The 27,705-nt window shown below is 44.7% G+C and overlaps 1 protein-coding gene across 1 annotated transcript in view; it reads right to left on the bottom strand.

Moving 5' to 3' along the window:
* The window catches only part of MRC2 (mannose receptor C type 2), a 60,843-nt gene that overhangs the window by 10,159 nt on the left and 22,979 nt on the right, over positions 1–27,705 (bottom strand). Inside the window, exons 8-23 of the mRNA XM_044447378.1 lie at positions 27,479–27,633; positions 25,121–25,228; positions 21,489–21,604; positions 20,895–21,043; positions 13,433–13,650; positions 9,522–9,664; positions 8,163–8,262; positions 7,385–7,523; positions 6,170–6,205; positions 4,356–4,516; positions 3,085–3,152; positions 2,882–2,982; positions 2,443–2,588; positions 2,018–2,123; positions 1,172–1,335; positions 236–344 (exon numbers count right to left, since the gene is read on the bottom strand). Coding sequence (XP_044303313.1) covers positions 236–344; positions 1,172–1,335; positions 2,018–2,123; positions 2,443–2,588; positions 2,882–2,982; positions 3,085–3,152; positions 4,356–4,516; positions 6,170–6,205; positions 7,385–7,523; positions 8,163–8,262; positions 9,522–9,664; positions 13,433–13,650; positions 20,895–21,043; positions 21,489–21,604; positions 25,121–25,228; positions 27,479–27,633 — 2,019 coding nt within the window. The remainder of the gene's footprint in view (positions 1–235; positions 345–1,171; positions 1,336–2,017; positions 2,124–2,442; positions 2,589–2,881; positions 2,983–3,084; positions 3,153–4,355; positions 4,517–6,169; positions 6,206–7,384; positions 7,524–8,162; positions 8,263–9,521; positions 9,665–13,432; positions 13,651–20,894; positions 21,044–21,488; positions 21,605–25,120; positions 25,229–27,478; positions 27,634–27,705) is intronic.

The following is a 27,705-nucleotide window of genomic DNA, read 5'->3' on the forward strand; positions in this document are numbered from 1 at the left end:
CCTGCTGCCTTCATATCCCTTTGATAAATAAACTTCAATCCTTGAGAGCAGGGGAGGTCTAAGTGACACTGATACCTAAATTATCAATCTAGGGCATGGCTGCATCGGTGCTTAAGGAAGGATGAATTACATGATGCTTGGGGCAAGGGACCACAATAACCCAACTATCCCAGCAACGAGCACAGCAGCAGCACAGCTACCAGTGTCCTCCCCTGCGGCTTTCCTGCAGCTTTACCTTTGCTCCTTTGGCAGATGAAGCCATGTTTCTCCTCCAAGCAGTTCCTGTCATCCCAACGGCCAGTGAACAGGGATGCAAAGCCATGCAAAACCACAGCACAGTTGGTCTGTAAGAGACAAAAGCAGGAAAGCCACCATTCATGTGATCAAATGGAGTTGCGTGTATGAGCTTTTCTACAGGAGGCTGTTAATCTGCTGGATCTACTTTTGATTTCCTCATAAAGTGGAGATCTGACCTCTACACAAAAACATATTCATGGGGAAGGGCATACTGGATGCTGGCACTGTGTCCCCAACCAATGGAATTCTTGCCCCAGTGCCTACAATCGCTTCTGGAATATTACTCAGTTTCGAGCCTAAAGGTTAGATATGTCCTTCGGAAAATGAGAACATACATTCCCAGGAAGCTCTGTTCCATCCCTCCCATGCTTTCTAGGCTTCTGCTGAGCTTAAGGACAGGGAACTGTAGAATACACACCTTTCAGATGAAAACCCAGGTACAGCAACCTTCTTGTTCTACTATCAGTCCATGGTGAAGCTGGCCAAACTTCACTATGGACTGGCAATTTTTAGGTATGCTTTTCATACTGCCATTTACCAAGGCAAAGAGTGATCACCCAAACGCAGCTGAAAGGTATACAAAGGAAATGGTGTGCTTTGAGGTAAGGCGTTTATTGTGCACACATCATTCATAGAATTTGAGAGGCTAAGGAAACATTTTCTACTCCTAATCTCCCACACTTTCCCACCATTCTTTCTTCTTTTTTCTTACAAGTAAAACAAAAATGTTAAGAGGGAAATGTTGGAATAACTGTTCATTTTCTTTTGATTCTTAATACCAAAAGACCTCCATCTGGAACCACTCCTAGAATTCCAGCAAAAGGCAGGATGGTTTCCCAAACTGAGCAAGGTAGATGAAAAGATTTCAGCTCACCGGATTCTCACTGGCAGTAGACATTCTGTATCCAGATGGCTCACCGGGAGCCCAGTTCACATACTTGACAAGTTCAGGTGCCACCCACTGAAACTCCTTCTTAGCATCATGGAGGCCGATCCACAGGTCAAGGGTGATGTTTGGGAGAAGAGTAGTTACAAAAGCTGTAGAAGACAAGAGAACGCAAAGTATGTAACTGGGACAAGGCAGGCAGGAAGTGTTGGTGGGGGTATTATAAAAGGGATCAGAAACTATGAAGCTGAATCCCTATTTTCCCATCAAGGGCCCCATATCTTCAACTATGAGTCTGTAAAGAGGAGATGAGAGTGGTGATTACGTTTTCAAAACAGAAAATGTCAGTGGGCTTTACTTAAGCACTGCACGAGGGATATGAATTTTACACATTCTCAGACACATTATTCTCTCTTAAAATATTCCTGAACTGATTGCTAGAGGAGAACAGTCCTGCTGGATGGATCCAATGGACTACTCTAATCTTGCATTCAAAACATTTTTGGGGATGAGACAATCAGGCCTGCCAGTGCTCCTAAACTTGATCAAAAGCTTCAACCCTAGGAAAACAGAGATACAGAGTGGATCTCTGTCTACTGATGAAGCTTTAATAAAGGGCAGATTTTACCAATCTGTCCTGCTCGCAAACTTCCATCCGGCATCTGACTTTCTGAAGAAAGAATGGCGAGCTGCACAAACTATTGAACTTAGGATGGCAACTCTTGTGTCAGCCAGGGAACCTGCTGCATCAAAGTTATTCAGTTTCCAGAGATAAGACCCAGCTAAATGTGTGTCTGTTTACATGCAAACAAAGGATCCTTGGATAAGCCTTACCTTGTTCAAGATGGCTGGAGATGGATGCCAACATGCCCCCCTGAATTTCACACTGACGCTTTGCCTCTGGCCATGTCACCTGCTCTTGGCTGGAAATCCTAAAGCACTGCAAGATGTATAGAGATAGAGACAGAGGTAGACATCTCTGACAAAGGTTTTCACTGTTTTTATTTTATTCTTGTCCCATCATTACTCCAAAAATCTCAGAACAGAATGCACAACTTTCCCTTCCTGCCACAATCCTATGAAGAAAGTTAGGCTGAGAGATATTGACTGACACAAAGCAACATAGGGTTGCTGGATTTAAACCCCAGTCTCGTCATTTCTCACCCATCCAGGTCAAGGGGGTGCTGGAGAGAGACATTTCCAGCCAGCCGCCCACCATGAATTATGCTACCTTGGGCTAGGGTAGCTCTCCCAAGTACCTTGTCATTGAAGGCATGCCAGCCCTGGGGGCATGTGCCAGGACTTGGCACATGCGGTGGTGACAAGGAGGGCCGCCCTGCAGTGCTGGTGGTACGCTTACAGACATAAGGCAGAGCAGTGAGACATTTCTGGTCACCCCAGTCCTCTGCAGAAGAAGAAAAGAGAAGTGTGACCGGACGCTGTGTTTACTTTGCCCCCAAAGTGTGAGAGATGATCCATCTTCAGGGAAGAGACTTCACCGGACACAATATGCCCCATTTCATGATAAAAATTCTAGCACAGGAATACCCCAAGCCTGGTTCATCTCCCATGCTTGAAAATCGTTGAGTGTGGGGAAGAAAATACATTCTTCCCCACGCTCACCCACACACATGAAATTGCAAAGGGACACAGGGAAGAAAGCAATCTCAGGAAGGTAAATTCATACCTATTACTTACCTCGGCTGGCTGTCATGTACACACACTTCCTGTCCTTGCTGATAGGTCGTGGCTTGCCCGGTGCCCATGAGATAAAGTTCAAGAGGGAACTGTCAGACCACCTGGAGAAGGCAGGTGGAGTTGCACATTTTAAGCACAAGCAGGACTCCAGAAGACAAAATATTTTTGGGGGCAGTAACATTGACAGAGATAGAGAGACTCACCGAAATCGGCCATCATTCTCATAGGTGTTGAGTCCGATCCACCAGTGCCGCTCCTGGCCCCTTGAGAACTGGCCAGATCAAAGGATTGCGCACATTTGCATCAGATACATCAAGGGAAAGAACAGAAATGAAAACTGGCTCTTTTATTTTCTGCAGGGACTAGGTAATTTTCATCCGCGAACTGCCTCCCGTAATTAGAAGCTGTCACCCTGGGACTTTAATCTTCCCAACCCCACATTTTGCCAAAAGAGTAAAGACACTATCGTGCTTTAAGTCATTCTGGAAGTGTTTCAAAGATACCAGCATGTTCTTATGCAATTGTAAGATCTCAAATCTTACTGGGCTTTTTAGTATTGCTAATTCAGAGCCATGTTCTCATGTACCAAATGACCCACTTCCCTAGAACTCTGTGCACACCACCTTGGGTTTTATTGAAGAGAGGCAGAATAAAAATGAATTCAGGTGATTAGTTCGCAGAATGTACACAACTGCCTGCATCCTCCTTAAGCAAATCTACAGTTCCCACCTAGCTTACACACATATGCTTATATGGGAACTCCCGAACTTAAGGAGCTGCTTGATTGATCACATTCCTCATGATGTAGGAAAGGTGTGATTGGATCTCCAGCTATGTCCATGGCTGTTGAGCCAGGGTAAGTTGAAAATAGCAGTCCGAGGAGCGGCAGGAAAAGAGGAGGAAAGATGTGGTATTGGCCCAATAATACAGGGCGTACAGCTCTCAGTGCAGTTTACACTGTCCTGGAGGTGAGAATGGCATGGCATGAGATTAAAAAATTTCCCCTCCACACTGCAGCAGTAAATGTTCCTTGCCGTATTATACAGTGGGCTTCAATCTTGATTGCTTTACACCATCACAGCACACACACAGGCTGGGCAAAGGGATCTGATGTGGGTCCCAAGCAGTCACATGAAACTGCTTGGGAACCTTTTCCAGAAGCCCTGTATGTACGGGGCTGGAATACCTGCAACAAAAATGTTGCAGGTTTCTACCTGTATCATTTAAAAATAATCACTTCCTCCCTGTCAACCTTTCCCCGGTTCTCAGTATCCTCACAAAACCTGTAATTCCACTCAGCTTGCAATATAAATGCAGCTGTGATTATGGCCCCTTCATCCAGTCCTTGCTTACAGCACTCCTATGTTTCCTATGCTAGAATCCAATTTGAACTGCTTTTTCTTCTATGGGGAATTCACCACTGCACACCTCAGTATCAAAAAACAAAAATGATCTGTTCTAGGAAGCTTCCTACCTTCTTCAGGTTTTGGCCTAGAAAGTCCAGTTCAGCTTGACTGTGAACAGATGCCAGTTCAGCCTGGAACCAGGTACAAATCCGCTGAGCTTGCACCCAAGTTGAATGGTGGTCAAAGAATTTATACTCTGCATCCTGATACCTCAGCCACTCATTGCTCCCTGTGGAGAAAGAGTATGCATGAAGGGACTCTGGTGTGACTTTGAAGCTAAGGTGTCTCAAGCTTTCACTATGGCAATTTCTCATTTTGGTTAGCTGCCTTCCTTTTGGTGTGTTTAGCTTCCCTGGGGAAAGAGTTACAAATCCTTGAACTGTTGATGCAGACAATAACAAGGATGCAGAACCTCTGGTCCGCAGGCCTCATCCTTCTGGTGAGGCATCCCAATCCAGGTTTCATAGTCCCTTGGGGTTTCTCCAGAGGGCAGGATTTAGGGACTAAGCCCTGTTCTCTGGGGGAATTCGCCTCAGAAGGCCTTCTCCCAATGCATCTCTGATCTGAGCCTGGAGGTAACAGCAGTGATTCCTTTGCTGGTGCACACCAACAGCAGAGCCCCTACCCCTTCTCTGATCTCAGACGATATGTAGCAGCAGAGATGGCAGAAGCAAGCTTGGAAACTCATCTATGGCAGGGGAGGGGCTGCTCTTCCCTGAACAGGTGAGTCCCACCAACCACTGCCCCTCCCTTGCTTCTATCTCCTGTCTCCTATCAGACATAGCAGCCAGGATGTGCGTTGGCCTGGGCTTAGGTCCACTTCTCTGTGCTGGATTGGGGAAAGAGGGCACAGTTCCACGCCTCTTTCCAGAACACACACATACAAGAAGATAACGTGGTGATGACAGCAGCTGGACCACAGCCCCTGTGCCATCATCCAGCCCACAGTGGGTTTGGCAGGTGACAATCTAGTCCCTCACCCTCAGCCCTAAGAAGTTCTGCTTGCCAGCCTAAAGCATGCTCAAACTGATGTTCATCCTTTTGTATGGATTCTCAGGGTAGAGACACCTGTTGTCTTCCAGTTTACATTGGAACAATTCCCATCCTCCCTCCAATTCCCATCCTGCCTGTGCCTGATGGGAATTAAAATAACACTATCTGGAGGGCCACACATCCTCCACCATCTTTGGTCACATCAAAAGACCATCTTGTGCAACGAATTGTCTTCTACCAACTATATGAGTTTTCCCAATATGGGAAATATGGGGAAATTCATAGGCATAATGGGAAATGGCCGTTCATTGTCATTCATTCCCAGCACCTGTTCATAAAAGATCTCCTGCTTTCCAAGACAGATGTTCCAGTCCTGGTTCTTTAATGGCCAAGAGCAGCCTTGATGAACTTACCCAATTCTCCCAACATACATTGACGCTAATTGAAAGGGATCCTTTCTGTTCTGCTGGTTTCCTGCTTTGGACAGGGCACCTGTCGAGGGTCCCCACTCTGGCTTGCTATAGCAAGCCATTATTGGCACTCTGCTTCCAGTTCTCTTCATGACTCACATCACTGCCCATGGGAGGAAATATAATTTTGAAGAACACAGCTGTATGTCTAACAGCATATGATAATACCGGACTATGAGCATGTCATCTCATCCTCTGAGGGAACCAAAAGCATGATGCAAGCAGAACAGTCAGAGATGGGAAGCTGACACTTCTTCTCCACTAGCTTGTATACATTAAAAAGGATCACATTTATTTTGAATGTATACAAGCTAGATGAAAAGAAGTGTCAACAAGGCAAGGAGTACAGAAGGGGGTGCAGAAAAAGAGCTCTTTCCGAAAGAGGCTTTATGGGGGGATAAGAAAACATATTTACTTACCTTGGACAGTAATCTCTGGCTCTTTCACTTCAGTGCCTATTAAACAACACCACAGAATCAGCAAGAGAGGAAGGCAGATGGGACTAGAATTTATTTCTGCTCCTGAATCCAGAAGCAAAGAACCTTCAACAATTATGAGTTATCTTCCCCAACGTGGTGCCTTCCAGCTGTGTTGCACCTGGGCTCCCACTATCAGCATGACCACTGCTCATGATATATTGGTGGCAGAAATTACTGTCCAACACATCTGGAATGCTCCAGGTTGCTGAAAGATGCCCTAGAAGTTGTCTTACTTTATAGGGCACAGTCCTCTGATTGAAAGCCTGCCAGAGGACACTTCTGTTTCTGAAGTTGTCCTCTGTTTAAAGAGTTGTCCAGACCATGTCCAGCTGAAAGCTTAAAGGTGTCAGTCAGCAGGAAACATCTGGAGAACAAACTCAGCAGACCCACTTAGTTACAATGTTCACCATATGAATTGCAGTTCACCCTGTTTTAATTACCCTAAATTTATATTTAAATTACAGTCTTTGTTTTTTAATATGCATCTGTCCATGCAAGTTAGCATATACACATTTTATGCAAATGTGTGTCCTCTTTTGTTTTTTGTTCTGGGCACTAGCAAAGTATGGCTGCTCCAGCTGCACTGCAAGAAACCTGCCCAGAAGGCAGAAGTGGGTCTGGGCCTTAATGCACTAAACCACAGCACCTACAGAGGCCTAATTTACAGCAGTCCCAGCTGCCAGTCAGAAACCATGTGGAGGTCAGCCATACAAGAATCCTCAAGCTGGCAGGTCAATGCTAAGATCAGCTCCGATTAAAGCGCACTGCTGAAATCATGGAAACACAGAGACCTACTGGGCCATGATGTCCTGGCAGGCATCACCTCACCCCGAGCTACTGCTGCCAGAAAGGCCTGTGCATCCTTTGCTGTGCACTGTGCAATAATGGACATACTTCAGTTGGCTGAAAATCACCTCAAACATCTTCTCCAAACCCCACATTTCAAAATCTCTAGAAATGAAAGCAGAAACTCCATGGGCCATTATTGCAGCAAAAGGCTTAAGAACAGGAGGCAACAGACACAGGCTGCTGTGTTTCGGAATGGCAGCTCTAAAACCGATTCCAATTCTAGCCTCCATGCACTGTGCGCTCCAAGTGTCCACGACCCCATGCACACTCCTCCCCCACAGCCAACCCATCGCACCCCCCTGTCACCTTTAGGCAATTTGCAGATCCAGTCCAGCTGAACCTCACACTGAAGAGGCATCCACTGCAGAGTGGCCAAGTCCAGCGCCGCACAATTGCGGATGTCGTCGTCATCATGGTTACTGCGGTCAAAGTTGTAGTAGGAAAACTGAAGGTCAAAGAAAATCATGGGCCACATTAGTCTCTAAGACTCCTGCTTAGGCAGCCAAAGGTTCCAGTCAGCCAAGCTCCAAGATTTGGGGGGTGTCGAGCAGGCGGACTGTCCTTGGAATCACCCCCTGGTTTGCTTGAGGACAAGCACCTTGTGCAACATGATGAGGGCACTGCTGACTCCAAATGCTCCAGTGGCAGGCTGCTTACTCACTAGTGAGTAGCTATGGCCACTGACAGAGACTGGTAGCTGCACTGAGCAAGCCAGTGAGCAGCACAGAGCCACGAATATCCATACTCCCTAGCCTGCCATCATAATTATGCTGTCCCTGCTCAAGCCATGCATAGGTCAAGGTGGAGCTGGTGAAAGCAAGCCAACACTGCTGGCATCTTTGGCTGCAGAGTTTGGAGCAAGGGAAGGAGCAGTAGCCTAATATTGGCACTGATCAAGGTTCCATGAACTCCAGAGCCGTCTCAGTGAGGCAGGCTCCACCCCTGGAGTGTTTGTGGACACTTAGAAATTCTGCTTAGACATTCTGCAGCAAATCTTACTCAAAAAACACATAAGCATGCTCAGATCTCCTGCCAAATTATTGCCCTGTACAGAGGTTCCAGGATGAGCCTAACTGCCACTCACCCCAAGCCCATCACTCCATTGCCAATTCTCAGCTCGAGGGTTCCGGCGATTCAGGCCAATCCAGAACCAGTGCTGCTCATGGATTTCAGGTTCTGACTCACTGGAGGTTACCAAAAGAGAAAGCAATGCAGAGGCATAAAAGCACTGTTCGGATGAATTCATGAAGATGCTCAGATAAGTTTACTGTTTTAGTTCTGTTGCTCAATTGTGATCGTCCACCAAACCTGAGAAAGCTTGAAAAGTATTTCTCCCTCTTCCATGGTCTTCTCCTCATTATCTTCCTCACATGCCCAGAGGAAGGGGAGTGGCGAAACTTGAGTCCAGATATTTGCCGAAGTGAATTTGAGCCTCAATAAGCTGCCTGATATGTAGTCTAGTCTTTAGCTTATACAAGGATCTAAAGTCACAGTGTTGTTAAGGGCAACAGCAGTACGGTTGGCACCTAGCAAAATACTGCATTTTATTGCTTAGTTTCTTTAAAAGTTAACAAATAATTCCCCTTTGAGGTTCTTGCTTTATTCTGCATCACATCCTAGGTTCAGATAGCCCATTACTGTCCACTCCACCACTTTCCAAGGCCCTAAAGAGAGGCCTTTCCAATACTTACGATCCCTCCCCATACGATGGCCAGAAATGAACCTGAGACTGATTTGCAGGGCTTTTTTTCTTTCAAAAGACAGATGCACAGCACTGTACCCTCTTTTGTAAAACATGTGTGGCATTACGCTTGAGATGTGAAGTATATGAAAGCTGAAAAGGGATTTACTGCCTTGATCACATTAGCTGATCTCCAGGAGGCATTTTATTCTGCTCCCGCTGAAGGTGGCTTGGTTGAATTGCTTGAATTCAAAGGGAGATGCCAGCATTTCCAACAGTAACAGGGTAACATAAATTAGGCTGAGGTGTCAGAATCCAAGAGAATGAACATTGCCCTGCTCAAGTTACTTCCATTTAAGATATATAAAAGAGGGGATCATTGGGGGTGTACATTCATGTTTAGCAAAAATTGAACCTCTGCCTCCTCCCAGGAAACAGGCAGGCTTCTTCTCAAGCCAGCAGGCACCTTAGTCAGAGCAAAGTCCTCTAATTCTCTCCCTCTTCCCTTCCCCTTCTCCTAACTCTTATTCATCAAAGATTTCAGAGAAGACAGGACTGCTCAACTTTCTCCTTTCAGCTTCCATCTCCCTTTGAAAAAGGATCTGAGCTCCATAGAGGGAAGAAGATCTTTTTTTAAGACGCATGACTGGAGACACATTTTAAAATGGCTTAAATATCCAGGAGGATGCACGTCTACATGGGCACATATAGGTAAGACATGACTCTGAAGCATCTGTTTCTGCTTTACTACTCACTCCTCACCCAAACATCTTGTTTAGAGTGCTGGCCACAAAGTGCTCCTCCTCAAAACTGCCTAGGCTCAAAAGCTGTGCATTCAGCTCCTGGCAGAACAATTGGGCAGTGATCCAGCTTTTCTTTTCCTGCAGCTTCTCATAGTTGAACACCTGTTCAAGAAGCAGAGAGAAAGGGGTCACTTCCATCTAGGATGCTGCAGTTTCCACGCACTAATAACTTTTGCCATAAGGTACTGTACACATCCCTGAAATGCAATGTATGCGTAGCACCTGTGAATTCACAATGCCAGTGCCTTGGAAGTTTCCCTCTCATACACTTTTTAACAAAATCTTTAAACACAAACATGTGTCAAACAATGCAGAACAAGTAATGCCTATGGCACCCCAAGTGGGAACAGGATGGGGGAAACATTTAGCATATTTAATTATTTCCATTTGGTCCCCAATTACAGAGGCTTCTCATATGAAGTGTTTATTGTACACTTGTGATCCCTCTCTCCCAGAGGTTTGCAGGGCCTTTTCACAACATCGTTATCCCCTGGGACCTCTTCATGTTTTCCAGCCATTTTTGCTGATTTTTTAGAATGAGAAAAGTGCAGTATTACATTTCAAACTGGGACAAACCGGAATGAAAGCTTTGTGTAAAAGTTGCAATTCCACTGTACTGCAGCTGGATAACAGAATATTTATTTATTTATTTAGAGGTTTCTATACTGTCCGCCAGCCAAAAAGTCTCCCTGGATGGTTTAGAGCATTAAAATATATTCCAACAATCAGTAGCATATAAAACCACAAAAATAATGCATCAGATAAGAATGACATTATACCCACAGTATACTCACCACAAACCCAGCAGACCATAAGCAACTGCAACCCGATTATTATGGAGGCATAGCAGCAATACCAAATAAAATGTAACAGTATGAGATAAAATATAATATAAAATATGGATATTTTTAAAACTATTAAAATATTGGGTAAATAAAAAGGTTTTCACGTGGTGCCAAAAGGAATATAGAGTAGGTGCCAGACACACCTTTTTGAGGAGCTGATTCCATAACCGGGATGCCACATCCAAAAAGGCCCTTCCCCTATTAGTCACCCTCTATGCTTCCTTTGAAGGGGCTCTTTGAGAAGGACTTCAGATAATGATTTCAGGGCCCAGGTAGGTACATACATGAAGAGGCATTCTTTTAGATAACCTGGCCACAAACAATTTAGGGCTTCAAATGCTGGGGTTACCACCTTGAATAAGGCCAGGACTTCAACTGGTAACCACTGCAATTGAAAAATGACTGCCATAATATGCTTTTGTCAGCCAGTCCCCATAGCAGCCTAGCTGCCCTATTTTGGACCAATTGAAGTCTCTAGACCATGGGTCCTCAAACTATGGCCCGTGGGCCAGATTCGGCCTGCCATGCTCATTTATCCAGCCCACCTCAGAGCTTTTGGACTCGCTCAGAGAAAACAATCTCCGAGCATGTCCAAAAGCTCTGAGATGGTGCAGGCATTCTTTGAAACTGAGCAGAGAGCCAGTGCATGTGCCAAATTGTAATAGCTCAACTGCATGTGTGCCAGCTCTCCCCACCACCACCCCCAATTTCATGCATATACAGAGTGGGAATACCAAGTGGGAAACACAAGAGAGGAGGGTGGAAAAGAGATAGAGACGAAGATGAAGAAACTAAAAAAAAAAGGATTGAAGGTAAGAAAAATATAACTTTTTAAATCTATTTTTAATTATGTGAGCCATGTCCCCGGGCTGCGGGACAAGCTGTGGCTGCCTCGCCGAGCCCGGGGGCAGACAGGCTGCGGCAGAGTGGGGCCACAGCTCCCACGCCTCCGCTGTGGCCTTCTCCAAGCAAGCCATAGCTGCCTCGCCTCTCTGGCCTCCCGCTCCTGCTCCCTCAGAACTGGGGCAGCAGCAAGGACTATAATTTCCATCATGCCCAACCGTCATGGCCAACGGAAGTTGTAGTCCAACTCATCTGGACATTACCAGTTTTGGCAAGGTTGCACTTAAAATATGGTAGTCATTAGCTCTGCATCCAAATACAGCCATTGTGTATTGTGGGAATTGTTCTGGGCTGACTTGCTTCAAATACTAAGAGTGGCATTAACAGTATTTATCCTTAGTATTTTTGCTTCATTCTTTGTAAATGCCAGTTGCAGTCATCAGCTGCATTATGCAAAATACTATAATTAGTGCCTTGGTTGTGTCATAGCTATGTCCCTTGAATATGGACATGCTCTTCCCCACCTCATCTTGAACCTCTGCTGCAGCCTGAGGGAGCAGAGCAAACATTTTTAATTTTTAACTAATATTTTAAATTTTAATTATTTTTAAAATTAATTTTAATTTTAATTAATTTTAATGTGCAGTGTGCATAGGAATCCGTTCATGTTTTTTTCAAACTATAGTCTGGCCCCCCAGCAGTCTGAGGGACAGTGAACTGGCCCCCTTTTTTAAGCCTGAGGACCCCTGCTCTAGACCATTTTCAAAGGCAGCCCCACATACCGTGTGTTACACTCTATGGCTACTGTTGCATGGGTCACTGTTGATTGACTCCGCCTGTCCAGATAGGGTCATGATTGGTGGATCAACCTAAGCTGATAAAAGGTGCTCCATGCCACTGCGTTCACTTGTGACTCCAGGAGCACCCGCAGGCTACAAACCCTGTCCTCATGGGGAGTGCAGCCCCATCCAGAACAGGCTGAATATCACTTGACTGACAGACAACCCACCTATCAGCAGCACCTCTGTCTTGTCTGGTATCAGTTTATCCATCAAGTATCAGTTTATTGGCCCTCATCAAGACCACTACCATGCCCGGACACGGATTCAGAATGGCCATTGCCCCAACTGAGTTAGATGAAAAAAAAAAAGATAGAGCTGAACATCATCTGCATATTGATGACATTTCAGCTCGTATTTTCTACAGCCACCACCCACTCAAACACCTTGCCCAGGAAAGGGATATTGGCCACAGGGCTATACTTGTCAATCTCTTCTAGGGCCAGGTTGGATTTTTTAAAGGAGTAGTTCAATTGCAACCTCCTTGAAAGAGGCTGGAAGCACTCCCTCTTTCAAAGAGGAATTTACAACCTCCTTGACCCAGGTACACACCCTTTTTTTACTGCAAGTAATGAGCCAGGATGGACAAGGGGGCGAGCATACAGGTGGTGAACCGACCCTGGCCAAGTCCCTTGTCTACATCCTTAGGGCTCAATAACTGAGGCTCATCCAACAAACCTGGACCAGACGGTGCTCTGGAAACCCCTATTAATGGAGCTGTACTAAATGTGGAGTCCAATTAACGACGAATCCAAGTGAATTTATCCTCAAAGTTCTGTGCAACTTCATCACGGAGAGCGACTGAGGGCTCCACAGTTCCTTAGAAATATGTTGAAAGGCAGAGAACTGCATGGCCTCCAAAAAAAGAGAACCCATGTGACGTAGTGCTTAGAGTGCTGAACTGGGACTCAGGAAGTCATGAGGCTCATTGGGTCACTTTGGGCTAGTTACCCTACTTCACAGGGTGGTTATCAGGATGAAATGAGGAGTCACTTTGGATTTCTCACAAAAGGAAAAATGGTGGGACATAAATGCAGTGTAGTGCTACTAAGAAAATAATAATCATAACACACTTTTTCTCCCACAATGAAAATGGAAGATGCCCCAATAAAGCTTGCAAAGGAATATGGGTTTCATAAAGTCCCTGAAAAGAATCTCATATAGTGTGTGTGGTGGGGAGAGACCAGCTAAACACGCCCTCATCAGAATCTTATTATATTATCAAATGAATGCAATAGTTTTAGAATCCGAATCAATTCAAGTTAAAACAAAACCACTTTGCAAAAATGTTCAGAATGAGAACCCGGAGGCTGGCTGGCTGCTCTCCTTCCCTTTGCGCTTACCTTGTAACAATGCCGCAATTTGGGGCTGGAGCTCCATCCCGCGGGACAAGAGCCAGTGAGGCTGGGTGTGGGGTGTGGTGAAAGCAGCTCGGGGTTCACTGGAGTTCCCAACTTTTGCCTGCAGATGTATTTGGCCTTGAAAGAGGTGCAGTTCTTCACTTCCCATAGACCTATGGCACTCCCAGTGGCCAAGACAATGCAGCCACCTTTGGTATAACCTAAGAAACTCAAGGAAATGGGAAATATGTGAGGGAAAGTGCTTAAGTCAAAGAAAATGTTTTCCCTCGGGCTTGACAAAATTATTAACCATGTTTATCTTGATTGGAAGTGTTACTTTTTTACTTTCTTACATCAATGAAAAACCACTTTGGCCTCTCCAAATGCATAGCTAAGGCAGAACAAGTTCCTACTGTTGCCATCAGGCCTTGCTTGTGAATGGATGAAGGATTAAATCCACTTCCTATCTGATCTAGCAGGGATGTTACTAAATTCTAACGTCAGGATGTAGAAAGATCTATCACATTATGTGCAGTACATGTCTGCATGTCCACTTGCCCTTTTCAGTACAAGGATCTTTCTTTGCAATAGAACAACCTTCTGTTAAATCTTGTTACTTTATCTGCAAGAGACTGGGCCACCATTTCACCACTATATCCAAGGGGGTCCTCCAAGCTGCAATTCTTCCCTGTGTCTTCATATGATCTACCCACTCAGTTGCTTTTGCCATCAACACCTGCTCCTCCACAAAATGCACCTTCATTTCTTCTAGTTCAAAGGCACCAACTTCAAATGTTTGCCCACAGCTTTACTGCCAGTAAAATGTCTTGGAAAGCAGCAAAACTCAGCCTTAGATTTTATTCATGCAGGTAAAAGCCCAAGTTTCAATACAATCTCTCTCTCTCCCTCTCCACACACACACACACACACACACACACACACACACACACACACACAGAGAGAGAGAGAGAGAGAGAGAGAGAGAGAGAGAGAGAGCGTCTTTATAGTATATAGAGGCAACTTTGTTATCAACTTAACAAATATTTATTTAAAGCCCATTGACAGCTGCTGCTGCCCAGTGAGCTGATGTTTCATTGAGCAACCGAACAGAGCCCCAAGTTCTCTTTCCTGGAAAGCCACTGGTTCAAATACCATTGATGCAAACATGAAGATAGGAATTTTTGCCCAGTGTACACCAGTTTTCATTTACTGAAATTGAATTTCATTTGCAATTCTGTTGCATGGTGATTGAGCTGAATCCACTTAGAATAGACCCATCTAAAATCAAAGGGGCCTAAATTAATTATGACTAGCTTAAGTTCTATTCATTTCAAATGTACCTCTTCCAAGTAGATGAAGGGTGCAGTCTCTGAACTCTGAAGACTGAGCTCCTGCCCAGCTTCTCGGCCACTGGCACACTATTCCCTCCACCCCACATTGCAACTGGGCCTCAAAGAGGAAAAAAGGTTTGTTCCTGGGGGAAATTCAAGGAAGCAGCTGAGGCTGTAGGGTTGCACACATCCCAATTGGTACCCCAGCCTCCTTCCCTCCTTGTTTCCAGGCCTAACCCTAAACAGCTATCTAGATAAATCACAAGGCGCAAGGCACAGCAGCGGCCAAGACTGCTGCTGCATTTCGTACATTAGATGCTCTGATGTTTCTGAAGACTTTCAAGTATCTGCTGCAAGGGCAACAGCACTGTGCCCTAAATCCAAATCCAACCTATTAAATTTGGAAAGACACTTCTGGGATTCTTGATAGAACCTAAATATTTTGTGTTATCTACATACAGTGGTACCTTGGCACACAAACGCCTTGGTTCACAACCAAATTGGGTCGCGAACAAAAACTTCATAAAAATTTTGACATGGATCGCAAACTCCGTATTGGGTGGTGACCAAGATTACAGCCATCTCTCCACCCACACCCAGCCCCAAGTGGGGAGATGGCCACGATCGCAGTTGCGTTCGTGCAGGGAAGGCGTGCGTGATCATGGGCACACTCCTGCAGGAAAGATGGGGGCAATCTCAGCCATCTCCCCCCCCCACACACCAGCATGATTGCAGCCACGTTCGTGCAGGGAAGACGTCCGTGATCACGGCTGTGCTGTGCTGAGCGCACCCGAGCCAGGATTTCTTTGAGAACCACCACCCCAACATAACTGTAACAAACAGAGTGTTGAATCTGATGAATGATAATGTGGTCTCTCATTTCTGGAGGGTTATGCAATGCAGGAAAAAACAAGTGACTATAGACAGATTTTTCACCAAAATTGACCCTGCAGCTAAGAGACAAAGAAGAGAGGAAACCCCTGAAAGAGATCTCCCCAATGTCCTTATGGAGGGGGACACACCCTCAAAACAATAACCTCCCCCCCCACCTAAGTCAGTGTTCTCCACTGTACTGAACAGTACTTTGTTGTTCTTTGTCACTTTGTTTCAAATTTTTCTGATTTAAAAAAAAAATAGTTACAGAACGGATTAACCTTATTTACATTGAATCGTTTGGGGAAATTTGACTTGGGTCACAACCAGAGTTGTGGAACGGATTAAGTTCATGAGCCAAGGTAACACTGTATTTGACTACCTCTCTGCTCACCCCTCACCTTCCAAAGAGGGTCTTGTAATCTGTCACCACTCTTTCTTCCAGCTTACAAACTCACGTGGATGTCACAGACATCCAAGGAAAAGGACAGAAAAAGACAACATACTATTAACAGTAATGTATGTGTTAATATCAACAAGACATGTGCTGGCTTTATCTGAACTAAACTGACTCATAGCTTTATGATTTATGATTTTTAGCTGGATGTGAACATAATACAGCAAAAAGAGAAATTCTGAGGATTAATGTGATAAATGGTTTTTTAAAATCCAAAGAATTAATTTAATTATAACCGAAAAGAAAACCCTGCAAAGTCCAACCCCATGGTGATGCCTGCAAGGCTCTGAACTTGGAAGAGTGATTGGCATCCTACGCAGGGCAGAAGGAGTGCAAAGGTGACCTTTCTTCTGCATATTCCCACCTTGCACATCAGCGAATGGACAATTTTGTCCATCCAACTGTGATGCGTTGGAGGCACAGGGAAGGAGGCTGGTGCACCACCAGGACCCATTGTCTCTGGGCAGACTAGGCTCTCCTGCCCCTGCCTCCCTCCCCACTCTCTTCATTTCTTCTCCAAGGTCACTGCTATAACCTTGAAACGTAGCCAATGCAATTACTTCCACACTGGCTGAGAGAGAGGGCAATCCAAGCATGGATCCTCTGATCCATCTTTGAACCTTGAATGTGAATGAATGAACCATTCATGAGATGCCATCATCTAGGTGCCACAGGATTGCTCTGCCTGATATCGTAGAATAAAAATAACAAGTAAGCTGAATCATTTATATACAGACAACAATTAGCCATTATATAATGGATGTATTACTCTTACAGAACACTAGAAATATTCTATTATCTTTTCAAACAAAATTTGTTAAAAAGTTATTTCCTTATCGATTCAGCAAACCAATGTGGCAGTAACTTATTTTATAATGTATTCTGAACCATCAAAAACTAAGTATAGAGTTGAACATTTTCTGCAACATGAAAAGATAAAAATGGATTTTCAGTACCAAACTTATATTGGTATCAGTACATCTGATCTGATAACGATTATCCTGGCCTTGACTACATCACATTTAGACTGGGTGACGAACTGTGCTGTACGTGCAGCCATTGCAAAATGCAGCAGCTGGGATGCAAAGCAGTACACAGCATTGGGACCAGATGATACCTAATTTGAGAGACCTGCTCTGATGGCAAATTACCTTTTTGGGTTATTCAAACTATTGCTTGCAACCTTTAAAGCTCTACATGGCTTAGGATGTGCCTATTCAAGTCCCTCCTTCCCACATTTTGTTACGAAATTGGCTGGATCTGGAGGAAAGACCCTCTTGAGGACATCACTGTCCACACAGACCTGTTCATCAGTGGCATATGAAGGGGCTTTCTCCCGTGTTACTTCCAAACTGTGAAATGTGTTCCCTTGAGAGCTGTGATCTTGACTTTTAGGACAGGCCTGAAGACGCTTTAATAAAATGGTATATAGATGTTAATAGTACATAAATGAATACTAAAGTATTATGCTGTAAATTTAATAAGAAAAAAAGCCTCAGGCTGGTGTGTAGGAAAGAACAATGCTGGCCGCTCCTCCGTGGTTAGGGAAGTGCCCTTGGAATGAGAGTAAAGGGGGTGGAGAGGGGAAGAGGAAGCAGGAGCCGGAGAGGCCAGGATACAGTGGATCCTGGTGATGCTCCACCTCCTTCCCTTCCCCTCCCCTCCAGAGCACCACAGTGAGGCAGCTAGATGTCCAACTACTTTGCAGAATGGGAAATGCAGGAAGGTGGCCACTGCCTCCATTGCTCCTGCTGATTTGCAAAGGTTGCTTGTAAGCCTGCAAGTCTGGAGACTGCACCCAAACAAAATATGGCTTACAGTGGGGATATTGTTTGATATTGATAATGTTTCTACAATAGTTCATAAATATGTTCACTCTTACTGATGTCATTATGACGCCAGGAAGCACTTCCTGACAGTTAGGACCCTGAGGGTAAGGAATGGGCTTCCATGGGAGGTGGTTCCATGGGAGGTGGCCCCATCGGTGAGGGTGCTCAAGGATAGGCTGGACATGCACATGGTGGGCATGTCGTGAGTGGAGACAACTGGAGCCACGGGTCAGACTAGATGGCCCAAGAGGCCCCTTCTGACTCTCTCTGTTTCTATGGCAAAACCTCTCCTTTTTATGTTTATGTCTTTGATTAGGTGATTTTTAAAACATATATGAAGGGTTCTGAGAATAAGTGTGCGATCCTATCAAGATGCTCATAAGCCCCCCAGGTAGTAGGGGTGCTGGATTGTCCTACTGTCCTGCATTTCTGCTAGTGCGGCTTTTGGAGCAGGAGGGAAGGAGAATAGAGGGTATCATACCCTGGCTGCTCCCGTCTCCTCTCCTCTTCGCCCAGTGTAGGCTTCTTGTGATAAAGTCAAGTTCCACAATCAGGAGCACCAGAAAAGAAGTGAAAAACGAAACTGTGGATTTCATAATTCCCTTCTACAGATCTTTGCTGTCACCACACATTGGACACAGTATACAGTTCTGGTCACTGTAGAGATAGGATAGTCTTCTGCTAGAAAAGGGCAACTACAATTATCCAGGGCAATTCTCCTATATGGGAAAGTTACACCACTTTTAGCTTGGAACTGATGGCTCCAGCATGGTGCTTGTAGATGCCGACATGTCCACAGATGCCACTCCTGGTGCCCATGGAGTTTCCTGCCCCTCCTGATTGACACTTTAGTTCTTGATTTAAAAAAAAAAAGTGTTGAGGCTGGAATGCTGCCCTCTACCATCTTTTCTTGGATTCAGCGAAGTAGTTTTGCGTTTGGAGCTCACCTCCATCTCTGTCTTGTACTTAGGGGCTCGAGAAAGTTGGCTTTCATTTAATCTTATGAGTTTTCCATCTCAGAAATGAAAGCTTTGTGATTGGCCATGTCTACCAATTTATTTATGTATGAGCAACACACAATCATAATTGATGATCTGTCTGCTCATAGGTTGTTGATCTTGTGTAGGATTGAGAAGGCAGCACCCTTAGTCATTCCCATTCAAGGTTGGCAAATCATGGGTTAATTAACATGCAAACTTCCCATCTGTATTATCTTTGATATAGTGTATACTTTTAGACCAGTTGCTGGAGAAAAGCAAGCCAGGTGGCATTACTGCACAATTGTCTACTTGTGATTTACTTGCACATGGGTATCTGGATGCCCACTGTGCAAATAGAGTAGAACGCTATAGAGTCCTTTGTTCTGATCCAGCATGCATCTTCCTTCGCAGATTTAATAAGCAGGATGACTCATCCGCCCCTCCACTATGTAAGCTTGAAGCTGGCATAATAAATTCACAACCCCTCATTACTGCTTTGAGTAGAAGAGGGTTCTTCTTGTTTTTCACAAAAATAGCAAACCAACTGCACAAGCCTAAAGGCTCCTTACAGAGGAATTCTAACCACAGCCTTGCATTTACAGGAGCTGTGCAGGGCTGTCAAGTACAAAACCTTTAGGAAGGCTTTCATTCAAGGGGTTGCCATAAACGGGAGTCAACCTGGAGAAGGTGACCTGGCCAATAGGGATCACAGTGGGGCAGAGGTGCCTCTTGAATGACAGAAAGGAATGGCCACATCTGCCTGGAGGACCACTTTTGCATGCCCTACAGGTATGCCTCCTAGGAGTATCTGGAGGGATACTGTCCAGATACTCCTAGGAGTGATACTGGCAACAGTAGCAGATGTTAGGACTCCACACTTTACGGATAAGGTGGGGATCAGGAGGAGGGGGCTTTCAATGCACCAGATCCAAAGACTCCTGCAAAGGGCCCTAGATTCATTCCTTTAATTATGCCAGCCTGAAGCTGACCTAGGAAATTTCCCCTATCATTTCAATAGGTGAAGGGATTTGTTAAAAGCTAAAAAGCAAAACAGAACGAGTTTATAAACACGCATGCACACACACAGATGTGCGCGCACTCACAGAGACTTGAATAGAACACCCTGAAGCTTTCCAGACTCAATCTTTTGGCGGTATGAAAAAATGTCAGCACACTACACAAGTGCAGAAAGGCCAGCCACCTATTATTTTGCACATTGCTGGAGAAAGAATGCTCCAGTTCTTAAGTTCCATGACCTGAAACAATCTTGTTAAACTCAGATGTTTTAAAATTAAGAAAATCATATTCACTTTTTAATAACAAATGGGCAAATGTGTATTTGATTTCTATGAATCTATAGTATTACACATGGTTACATGCAGTATGGCATGTGGCTAACTATGTGGCATATTATTTCAAACATTTGTGCATGTGTACTTTTATATCACAGTACATTTCCAAAAATTATGATGGTCCTGTCCATTCTCTGTGTGCAGAAACATAATCTAACAGGCTAGGCAGAGGGGAAGCCAAATCTCTTGCAGATCCTGTCTTACATTGTATCAAGGTGGATTTTTTGAGCCCTATGATAAAAGCTCAAACCACAAAAGATATCTATGCTTTAAGCTAGCAGATGACTTTTTGACATATTTAATTTTTAGACTTCTAGAGAAAACTGAAAGTTGCAAGATGCATGCTGCAAAGGCCAAAAGCCATCCAGTCCAATCCATTATATCCACCCAGCGATGCTTCTGCAGCACAGCCTTCAGAATGCCACAAGCAATGGTGCACCAAGAAAGGACCAACAGAGAAAATAGGTACAGGTGATTCATGCAGGAAAAGGGGGGAAATGCTTTCTTTTCTGTTTTTTGAGTAGGAGGCATAAGTTAGTATAATACGTGGGAATTTTTCTTTCTAGCTTTGATAGTAGGATGCACACACTCCAGCTGAAATAAAGCTGCAAAATACCCCTAAGTGCATACACAGAGCTTTTACCAGGCTGGTTGCGGTTCCAGTGTGTATATGTGACTTCATCCCCACTCAGCCAATGGAAGGAGCCCGTTTCATTTATGTCCTGTAGTGCTGTCCAGAAATATTCATCCTCCCAGCCATAAATTAGGCTGCTCACATAGGCCTGTTCAAACCTTGTCCAGGGAGACAAAAAAATGTAACAATCACTTCCATACCACATCTTTGCCACCTTCTCTGGCCTCCCGGTAGCATTTGTTCCTACCAAAAGCCACCAAAAATACATGGCCCATCCTTATTCTAAAGGATTTAGTTATTTATTTAGGGAACTTCTATGCCGCCCCATTTGCCGAAGCCTCGGGGTGGCTCACAATCATAAATAAATAACATAATATAAAACAATATAATTTAACAGTATGAATTAAGTCACCCCGGCCAAAGCATAAAATAAGTAAATAATATCAACAATCAAAATAACATTTGAATAAAAAGGTCTTCGCCTGGTGCCGAAAAACAAATAACGATTTGCAGTGGAATATCTGGAAACCTTCCCACACTGTTTTATTTTAAAATGTCTACACTACAAAAAGCTTTCTACATGACTTACAACACAACACAAACCTGTCGGTTATGGTGACCAGCGTAGAACTGTGGTCCGTGCACATCTTCTGTGCTTCACTGTATGTCACACGGTCATCTCCCAGCCAATAGCAAGATGAGCTGTGCCATTTCCAACCCTGTACAGAACATAATAGTTTAAAAAAAACCCTCTCATGAAACTGATATCAATTGTCACTTTTTAGATGTATAAAGAATAAGAAAAAAATCAATGAATTTTAATTTGATAAACTTTTACTCTGCTTTGCCGAAGGGCTATTATGTTCAACATGTTTGCTTTTATTAGTCAATTTGCAAGCCCCACTAGAATCCCCGTTTTCCAATCCCAGGGGTGAGAAGAGGATGCAAAGATATTCTTTTCTGTGCTGCCACCCCCCACAGGTGTCACATAGTTGAAGGCAACTCTGGCACAGAATCTTTCACAAACAATGGCAGTGGAGCTCAAATGAAATGGCTAGTACTGCACAGAAGAAGGCAGTGGTAAACCACTTCTGTGGAAACCCTATGGTGAAACAACCCAAAATGGAACGAGAGGTCATGCCAGCAGATGAGACTCTGAAGTCAGAAAATGGTCAACCAGCTACTGGAGAACAGCAAAGATCAAATAAAAATAGTGATGGTTTTGTCTTCTTTTACAGAGAGATGCTATCATAAGTTCCAGCAGATCAAGCAGATCAGTGTTTTCCAATTGGTGGTACTTTGCTGTATGTCAAGTAGAAAAACAGTAGTCTAAACATATAAGTTAAGCCGGGGGAAGAGGCATCCAGCTTTTCCCTTGGTGCCTGTACACCACCCCGAATACTAATCCACTTCCTTGGCGTCTTTACCATTTTCACATCTTGGCATCAGAGGGCACAGTACAGGGATCATTTGGAAGTGGGGCAGGGGCACCAGTTTTAAATCAGGCTATCCTGCCCAACTGTAACAAATTCGGTTCTTTCCATTTATGTCACTCCTGCCTGGCACCTTTAATTACCAGATCATAATCAGTCAACCGACAGATATCCTTGGTGATTACAGTACCCAGCATACTTTATTTACGCCATGGTGTATAACAGTGTGCAGCAGTGACCATTTTGAATATTTAAGTGGCAGTGGCCTCTCTTTTTCACACACACACAGCCTCCCTCTATTCTGATGCAAACAGACAACCGCCCTCTGCCCCCTTGTCGCTCCCACTTGCTCTCCCTGCTCCTTCTGGCTTCCGCCTGCTCTCCTTCTTCCCCATTCACCTAGCTTCATGCGAATGTTCTGAGCCCTCTGCTAGCCTAGTGCTGCCCTTCCTACCCCCACAACTGACCAGACAAATCCCATTTATGCTGCTTCTTTTTCTTGGTGACGGAGGATTCAGCAGAGGAAAGTATCAGCCTGCTGGCACGTGCCACCACCAATTCCTAAGAATGTCCCTGAGCCCCAGATATAGCTGAGAGGCATTCATGAGACATGAAGACAGTACTGGCTGGAGCACCTCACTTTGCTGGAAAGGAGTCCCAGCTGCCAATAAGCAAGGTGGTTGTTCTTCTTCTTCCTCTTCTTCCTCGTTAGGAGGGGTAAGGTGCCCTGGTGGGTAGCATAAAGCCCTGTTGCAAGGCAGACCCCTGCTAGCCTCTCTGGACTGATTCTGCCCCCTTGCTTTGACTGGGGTGCCAGGTGGCACTTGAGCAAAAGGAGTCCCTCCACTGTCGACCCTCCTGTCTCTCCTTCAGGCCATCAAGGACCCTCTTCCTTACAATCTCTTTCACCTCCAGCTGAAAAGCAGCCTGAGCCAGAAAGGTGTAGACCCCCTGCCCTCCTCCCCTTTCAGAAGCTGTCTTGCTTGGCCCCTTCCCATGGCTGTGGTTGGGAGTGGGGGTAAATTCCATTAGCCAGCAGGCCTTTGAATACAATGAGCTGAGAACCAATATCCTGAAATTCTCCCAGCAGATATTTTCAAATTACTTTCTTCAGATTCTGTAAAGGAAGAGATCCCATGACTTCCCCAGCTTCTTGCCCTACTGCAGAACTATTAAGATAAAGGTTTGAGTGCAATTTGGAAATAAACTTCTATTAAAAGGGGGACTGGTCTTCTATGGCTTGTTTCTTCTGGTTGGGCAGAAAAGTGAGAGAAGTGACTTTTTGGGGTGAGAGAAGTGACATTTTGTTAAAATTGATACTGGAACTGAATGACAGATATAGGGGATGGTGGGAGGCGAGGTCTTGGGAACTTGCCATGCTGTCTGTGAGGCAGGCATCCACTAAACAGCTCCAGTATACAAGCGCACCTCTTGCCAAATACCATCCTGGTAGTTCTGAGCCAAGAGACAGAGATTGTTGGTGCTCTGACTCAGCTCGGTGGGCCAGCAATGGGACTGAGAGCCTCTGACAGCTGCAGCAGAAGGCAAAAGAATCTGAACACATACACAGAAGAGCTGAGCAAATGCTGGTGCTGGGGAAATGTAGGAAGAAAAAGAGAAAAGTAGGCAGGGCCTGGACAAATCCCGGGTCCAGCCTGACTGTGCATAAAGTGGGCTTGAGTAGATCAATCTCTTTCAGAGTCATTTCCCAAAAACTGCTTACACTTAAGGCTTGTATTGGATCATCACCCTGCCTCATTTGTGGAATTTTAAGGTGGAATTGAGACAACAATGTGTTCTACTCAGAAACCTCCAGCATTTTCCCTCCATTTCTTTTGTCTTCTCCCTTCCACAGAGAATCAGCTAAGAAAAAAGACGCACCATAGCTGCACAAGGAATAGCAATACCTCGTGAGAGAAAGGGGAAAGCAAACACCCAAAACAAAAAAAAGAGATCCCATGACTTCCCCAGCTTCTTGTCCTACTGCAGAACTATTAAGATAAAGGTTTGAGTGCAATTTGCACAGATAGATATATGGTTTCCAAATGTCTTTTGAGAAAATGCTATAGCATGCCTAAGCAGACTGTTTAAGTTGTAATAAATGCACTCACAGCCAAACTTAATGCATCAGCTTCTGCAGGTTAGATGCTGCCTGATCCAATACCAAAACTTTGAGGAAGTAACACTGTTTTACTTCTTCCCTTCTTCTGTAAATTACTCTGTAGAGCTAGTTTTCTTCCCTGGAGAAGTAGCAAATGAGTCTTCCTCCTCTACTCAAATATCAATCCAATAAGAGACCAACCAGGGAAAACTATTCCAGTAACCATATAGATAATAATTTCTCTAATTAAAACACTGAAATATTAAAGAAATTATCCACTTTCCAGTACCTAGTGCTCTTGCCGAAGATGTAAGGAGGTGGATACATACTGGCCCTGGCCACCTGGAAAGATGTTTCCTGGATATGCCAGAGCTAGATTTGAATTGTGAAAGAAAACATCTAAACACTGCACATCTTGGTGTGGGGCAGCATTTTAACAGATCTCTTGCATGTTTTTCCATTGTTGCATCTCAAGTGAAATTTGGAAACCAAGCGCCTTCTTCCCACTAGCCTTTCCTCTGACTGCAACCTTAACTAGCTGTCTAGGGGAGGCCATGCTCCTTCCTGCTCCTTCCCAGAGCTGCTCCTGTCAGAATCGATAAAGGCTTCTTCCTCAAGGGGCAAATTTTGAAGCACAATGCCCTGCCTCCCCTCCCCATTGCTTTTGGAGCCACGTGTGCGCGAAGATGATTCCTTTTTACCTTTGTGCAGCCATGGTCTTCCTCTTTCCTCCCCTGACTCACATGACCCCGCTTCTTACAGACAGAAGGCAGCGTCTGGTTGCAAGGACTGTCATTCCATCTCCCATCCTGGATAGAGGCAGAGAAGTTCCAGCTCAATGGAGGACAGTTTCACAGACGATGGGTGCTTCCAGACACACAGATAACAAGCAGGACCCCTCGCTGCCCTCCCTCACTGTTGTATCAGGGCATGGCTAGCTGACACAAAGCTTCTTGACTGGCTCCCTGCACCTTTGGTGAGCCTCGGCTCAAGTGTCTAACCCTGTACCGCTCTGCCCTTGATGATGAACGAACGCTCTTCGCTACCCTTTTCATTCTCCACCAGCCCATCTGCTACCGGACCCCTTGTCCTGTTCCCAGCGCTCATCCTTACGCTACGCTTACACTTACACTCTCACTATCAGCCTGGGAATGTGTCTGCATCTCTATTGCACTACCTCCCCAGCACTCATTTCTTTCACACAAATCACAGCCAGCCAGCCTTTCATTTCCCAGAGTTGAGCCAGACTGAGAGAGTAGTTTGGACAGCAGATGTTGGTGGCTATTAAGAAACACCCAACTGCCTGTTATTTGATATTATTATACAATTGTGAGGGTGTTATATAGCTTTAAAGTAGGGAATTAAAACGACCTGGAACATCACTTTGGTCTAATCTCACCTTGGTCCAGAAAAAGAGAATCCCTAAAATAAGTGCAAGACAAAGATGTCCACAGAAAGGTACAGAGTGAGCATTTAAATGTATCCCGATACCCATCCGTGTCCTCTCCTCTTGCCCGCCCCTCCAGTGTTGTCCAGTTCTCTCCTGCACATCTTCACTGGGCAGTCCTCAACCCCACTCTTCACAATTCTTTTGTCTAATATAGCACTGATGCAAAGCTACTCCCTAATACAGGGACACATAAAATAGCTTCAGAAAATAAAATATGCCCATTAGCAGATCTGGAAGATCCAGGCAGAAACATGCATTCCAACTGGGCACTCACTCTTCCGGTCACCTGGGGTCATTACTATTACTGTAGGTCAGTCTTACTATCTGGCAAAATAAAATGATATGCTTCCTTTGGACACCAGCTGAAAAGAAGTGTTGCTCTGACTGGGTTCAAAATGACATGACAACCCATCATGTGTGAGAAATTATTCATGCCTGCATATGCCCCTGTGAAAAAATGTGGGGTTCTTCATCAAAGAAAACTTTTAAAGGGGAGTGGCTTCCACTTTTCCATGTTTCAGAGCATCTAGTGTTTTGTGAAGGGTGTGAGCACCACTAAGACAGTAAAAAATGAGGATCTTGCCACCAAGCAGTTTCTAATTAAACCACCCCTTTTTTGTTAGTGCAGATCACCTTTGGTTCAGCTTGACAGCTCACCTTTTAACAACTGTTAAAGGAAAGCAATGTAAAAATAACCCTATTTGGAACCTTTTGGGGGCAATGTCCAGTATCGGTATCTATTACGCTTTGCCAGCAGGTACCTCTCTAAACATTGACCAGGCAAGCCTGCCCATTTTCAGACCTCCCTAAGTGTGCAGATATGGACTTGTAAAAGAACAAAAATGCACATAAATATTTGTACATATTAGGAAGTCCAAAAATAATTAAAGTAAGGTTTGCAACTATAGTTAGCCTTGCAAGATACTACTTAGGTAATTTAAAATGGTTCTCAGTGGCTAGCAAAAGTAGGGATTATTAAAGCTGGCTGTCAAGATGGAGATGGCAATTTTCCCCTGCTGCCCTCCCCCAAAAGAAAGGAGAAAGGAGCAATAAGCTGAAGTGTTTGTAATCACCGCAGGAAAGGGGAGACAAGTCAGTCCTGTTATAGAATCCCATGGGACAACTGCAGGAGAACAAGGGCAAAGGAGGGGGCAAACAGCCCACAGAGATGCCTTAGCAGCTGTTGGATGCAGCATGAATTGTTTGGAAAGCAACCAGTTAACCCTGGTTTACACCAAGTGATTAATCAGAAGCTATGGTTTACTCTGATGTGAATATTCAGCAAGGGGTGCAGTTCAAGGGTTGTATTTGGTCCTCCAAGGTCTTTGCTATGCCTTCCAATGGCGTTTGGACCCTCCTGTCCCTCAATTTTCCACTTCCTGCCACCCCCATATATCCTCATACAGATCACTGGGTTCCTACTGTTGCTAGCAAGTAGGAAACAGTAATCTGTATCATTGTCTTCAGGAGGCACATGAGTACGTCTGCAGCCCCCTCGCCTCGAGTCCTTTGCGTTGAAAAGGTTGTGCACTGCAGAGGGGGCTCTGTCCTGTATATCTCAAACTGTACCCCAATCACATGACTGGTGTCCCACCGTCTATATACATACCGGTCCCCAAATAGTCACACAGTCCTCCAAGCTGTCTCGGAAATTGTTGGGCTCAAATGGGTGCCAGAATGTGAACAGCACAGGTGTGCCATCAGACCACTCAAAGTTCATCTGTAGTCTAAGATCATTGAGGCCAATCCAGAGTTCTTCTACATCTGGTGGAACAAGTTGGGAAGGATGAAGTGTCTACAAAATGAACAATACTAGGCCATTCATCTGCCAGTAAG

Source organism: Varanus komodoensis, unplaced genomic scaffold (genome assembly GCF_004798865.1).
Source record: "Varanus komodoensis strain SLA01 unplaced genomic scaffold, ASM479886v1 scaffold51, whole genome shotgun sequence".
NCBI classification, from domain to species: Eukaryota; Metazoa; Chordata; class Lepidosauria; order Squamata; family Varanidae; genus Varanus; species Varanus komodoensis.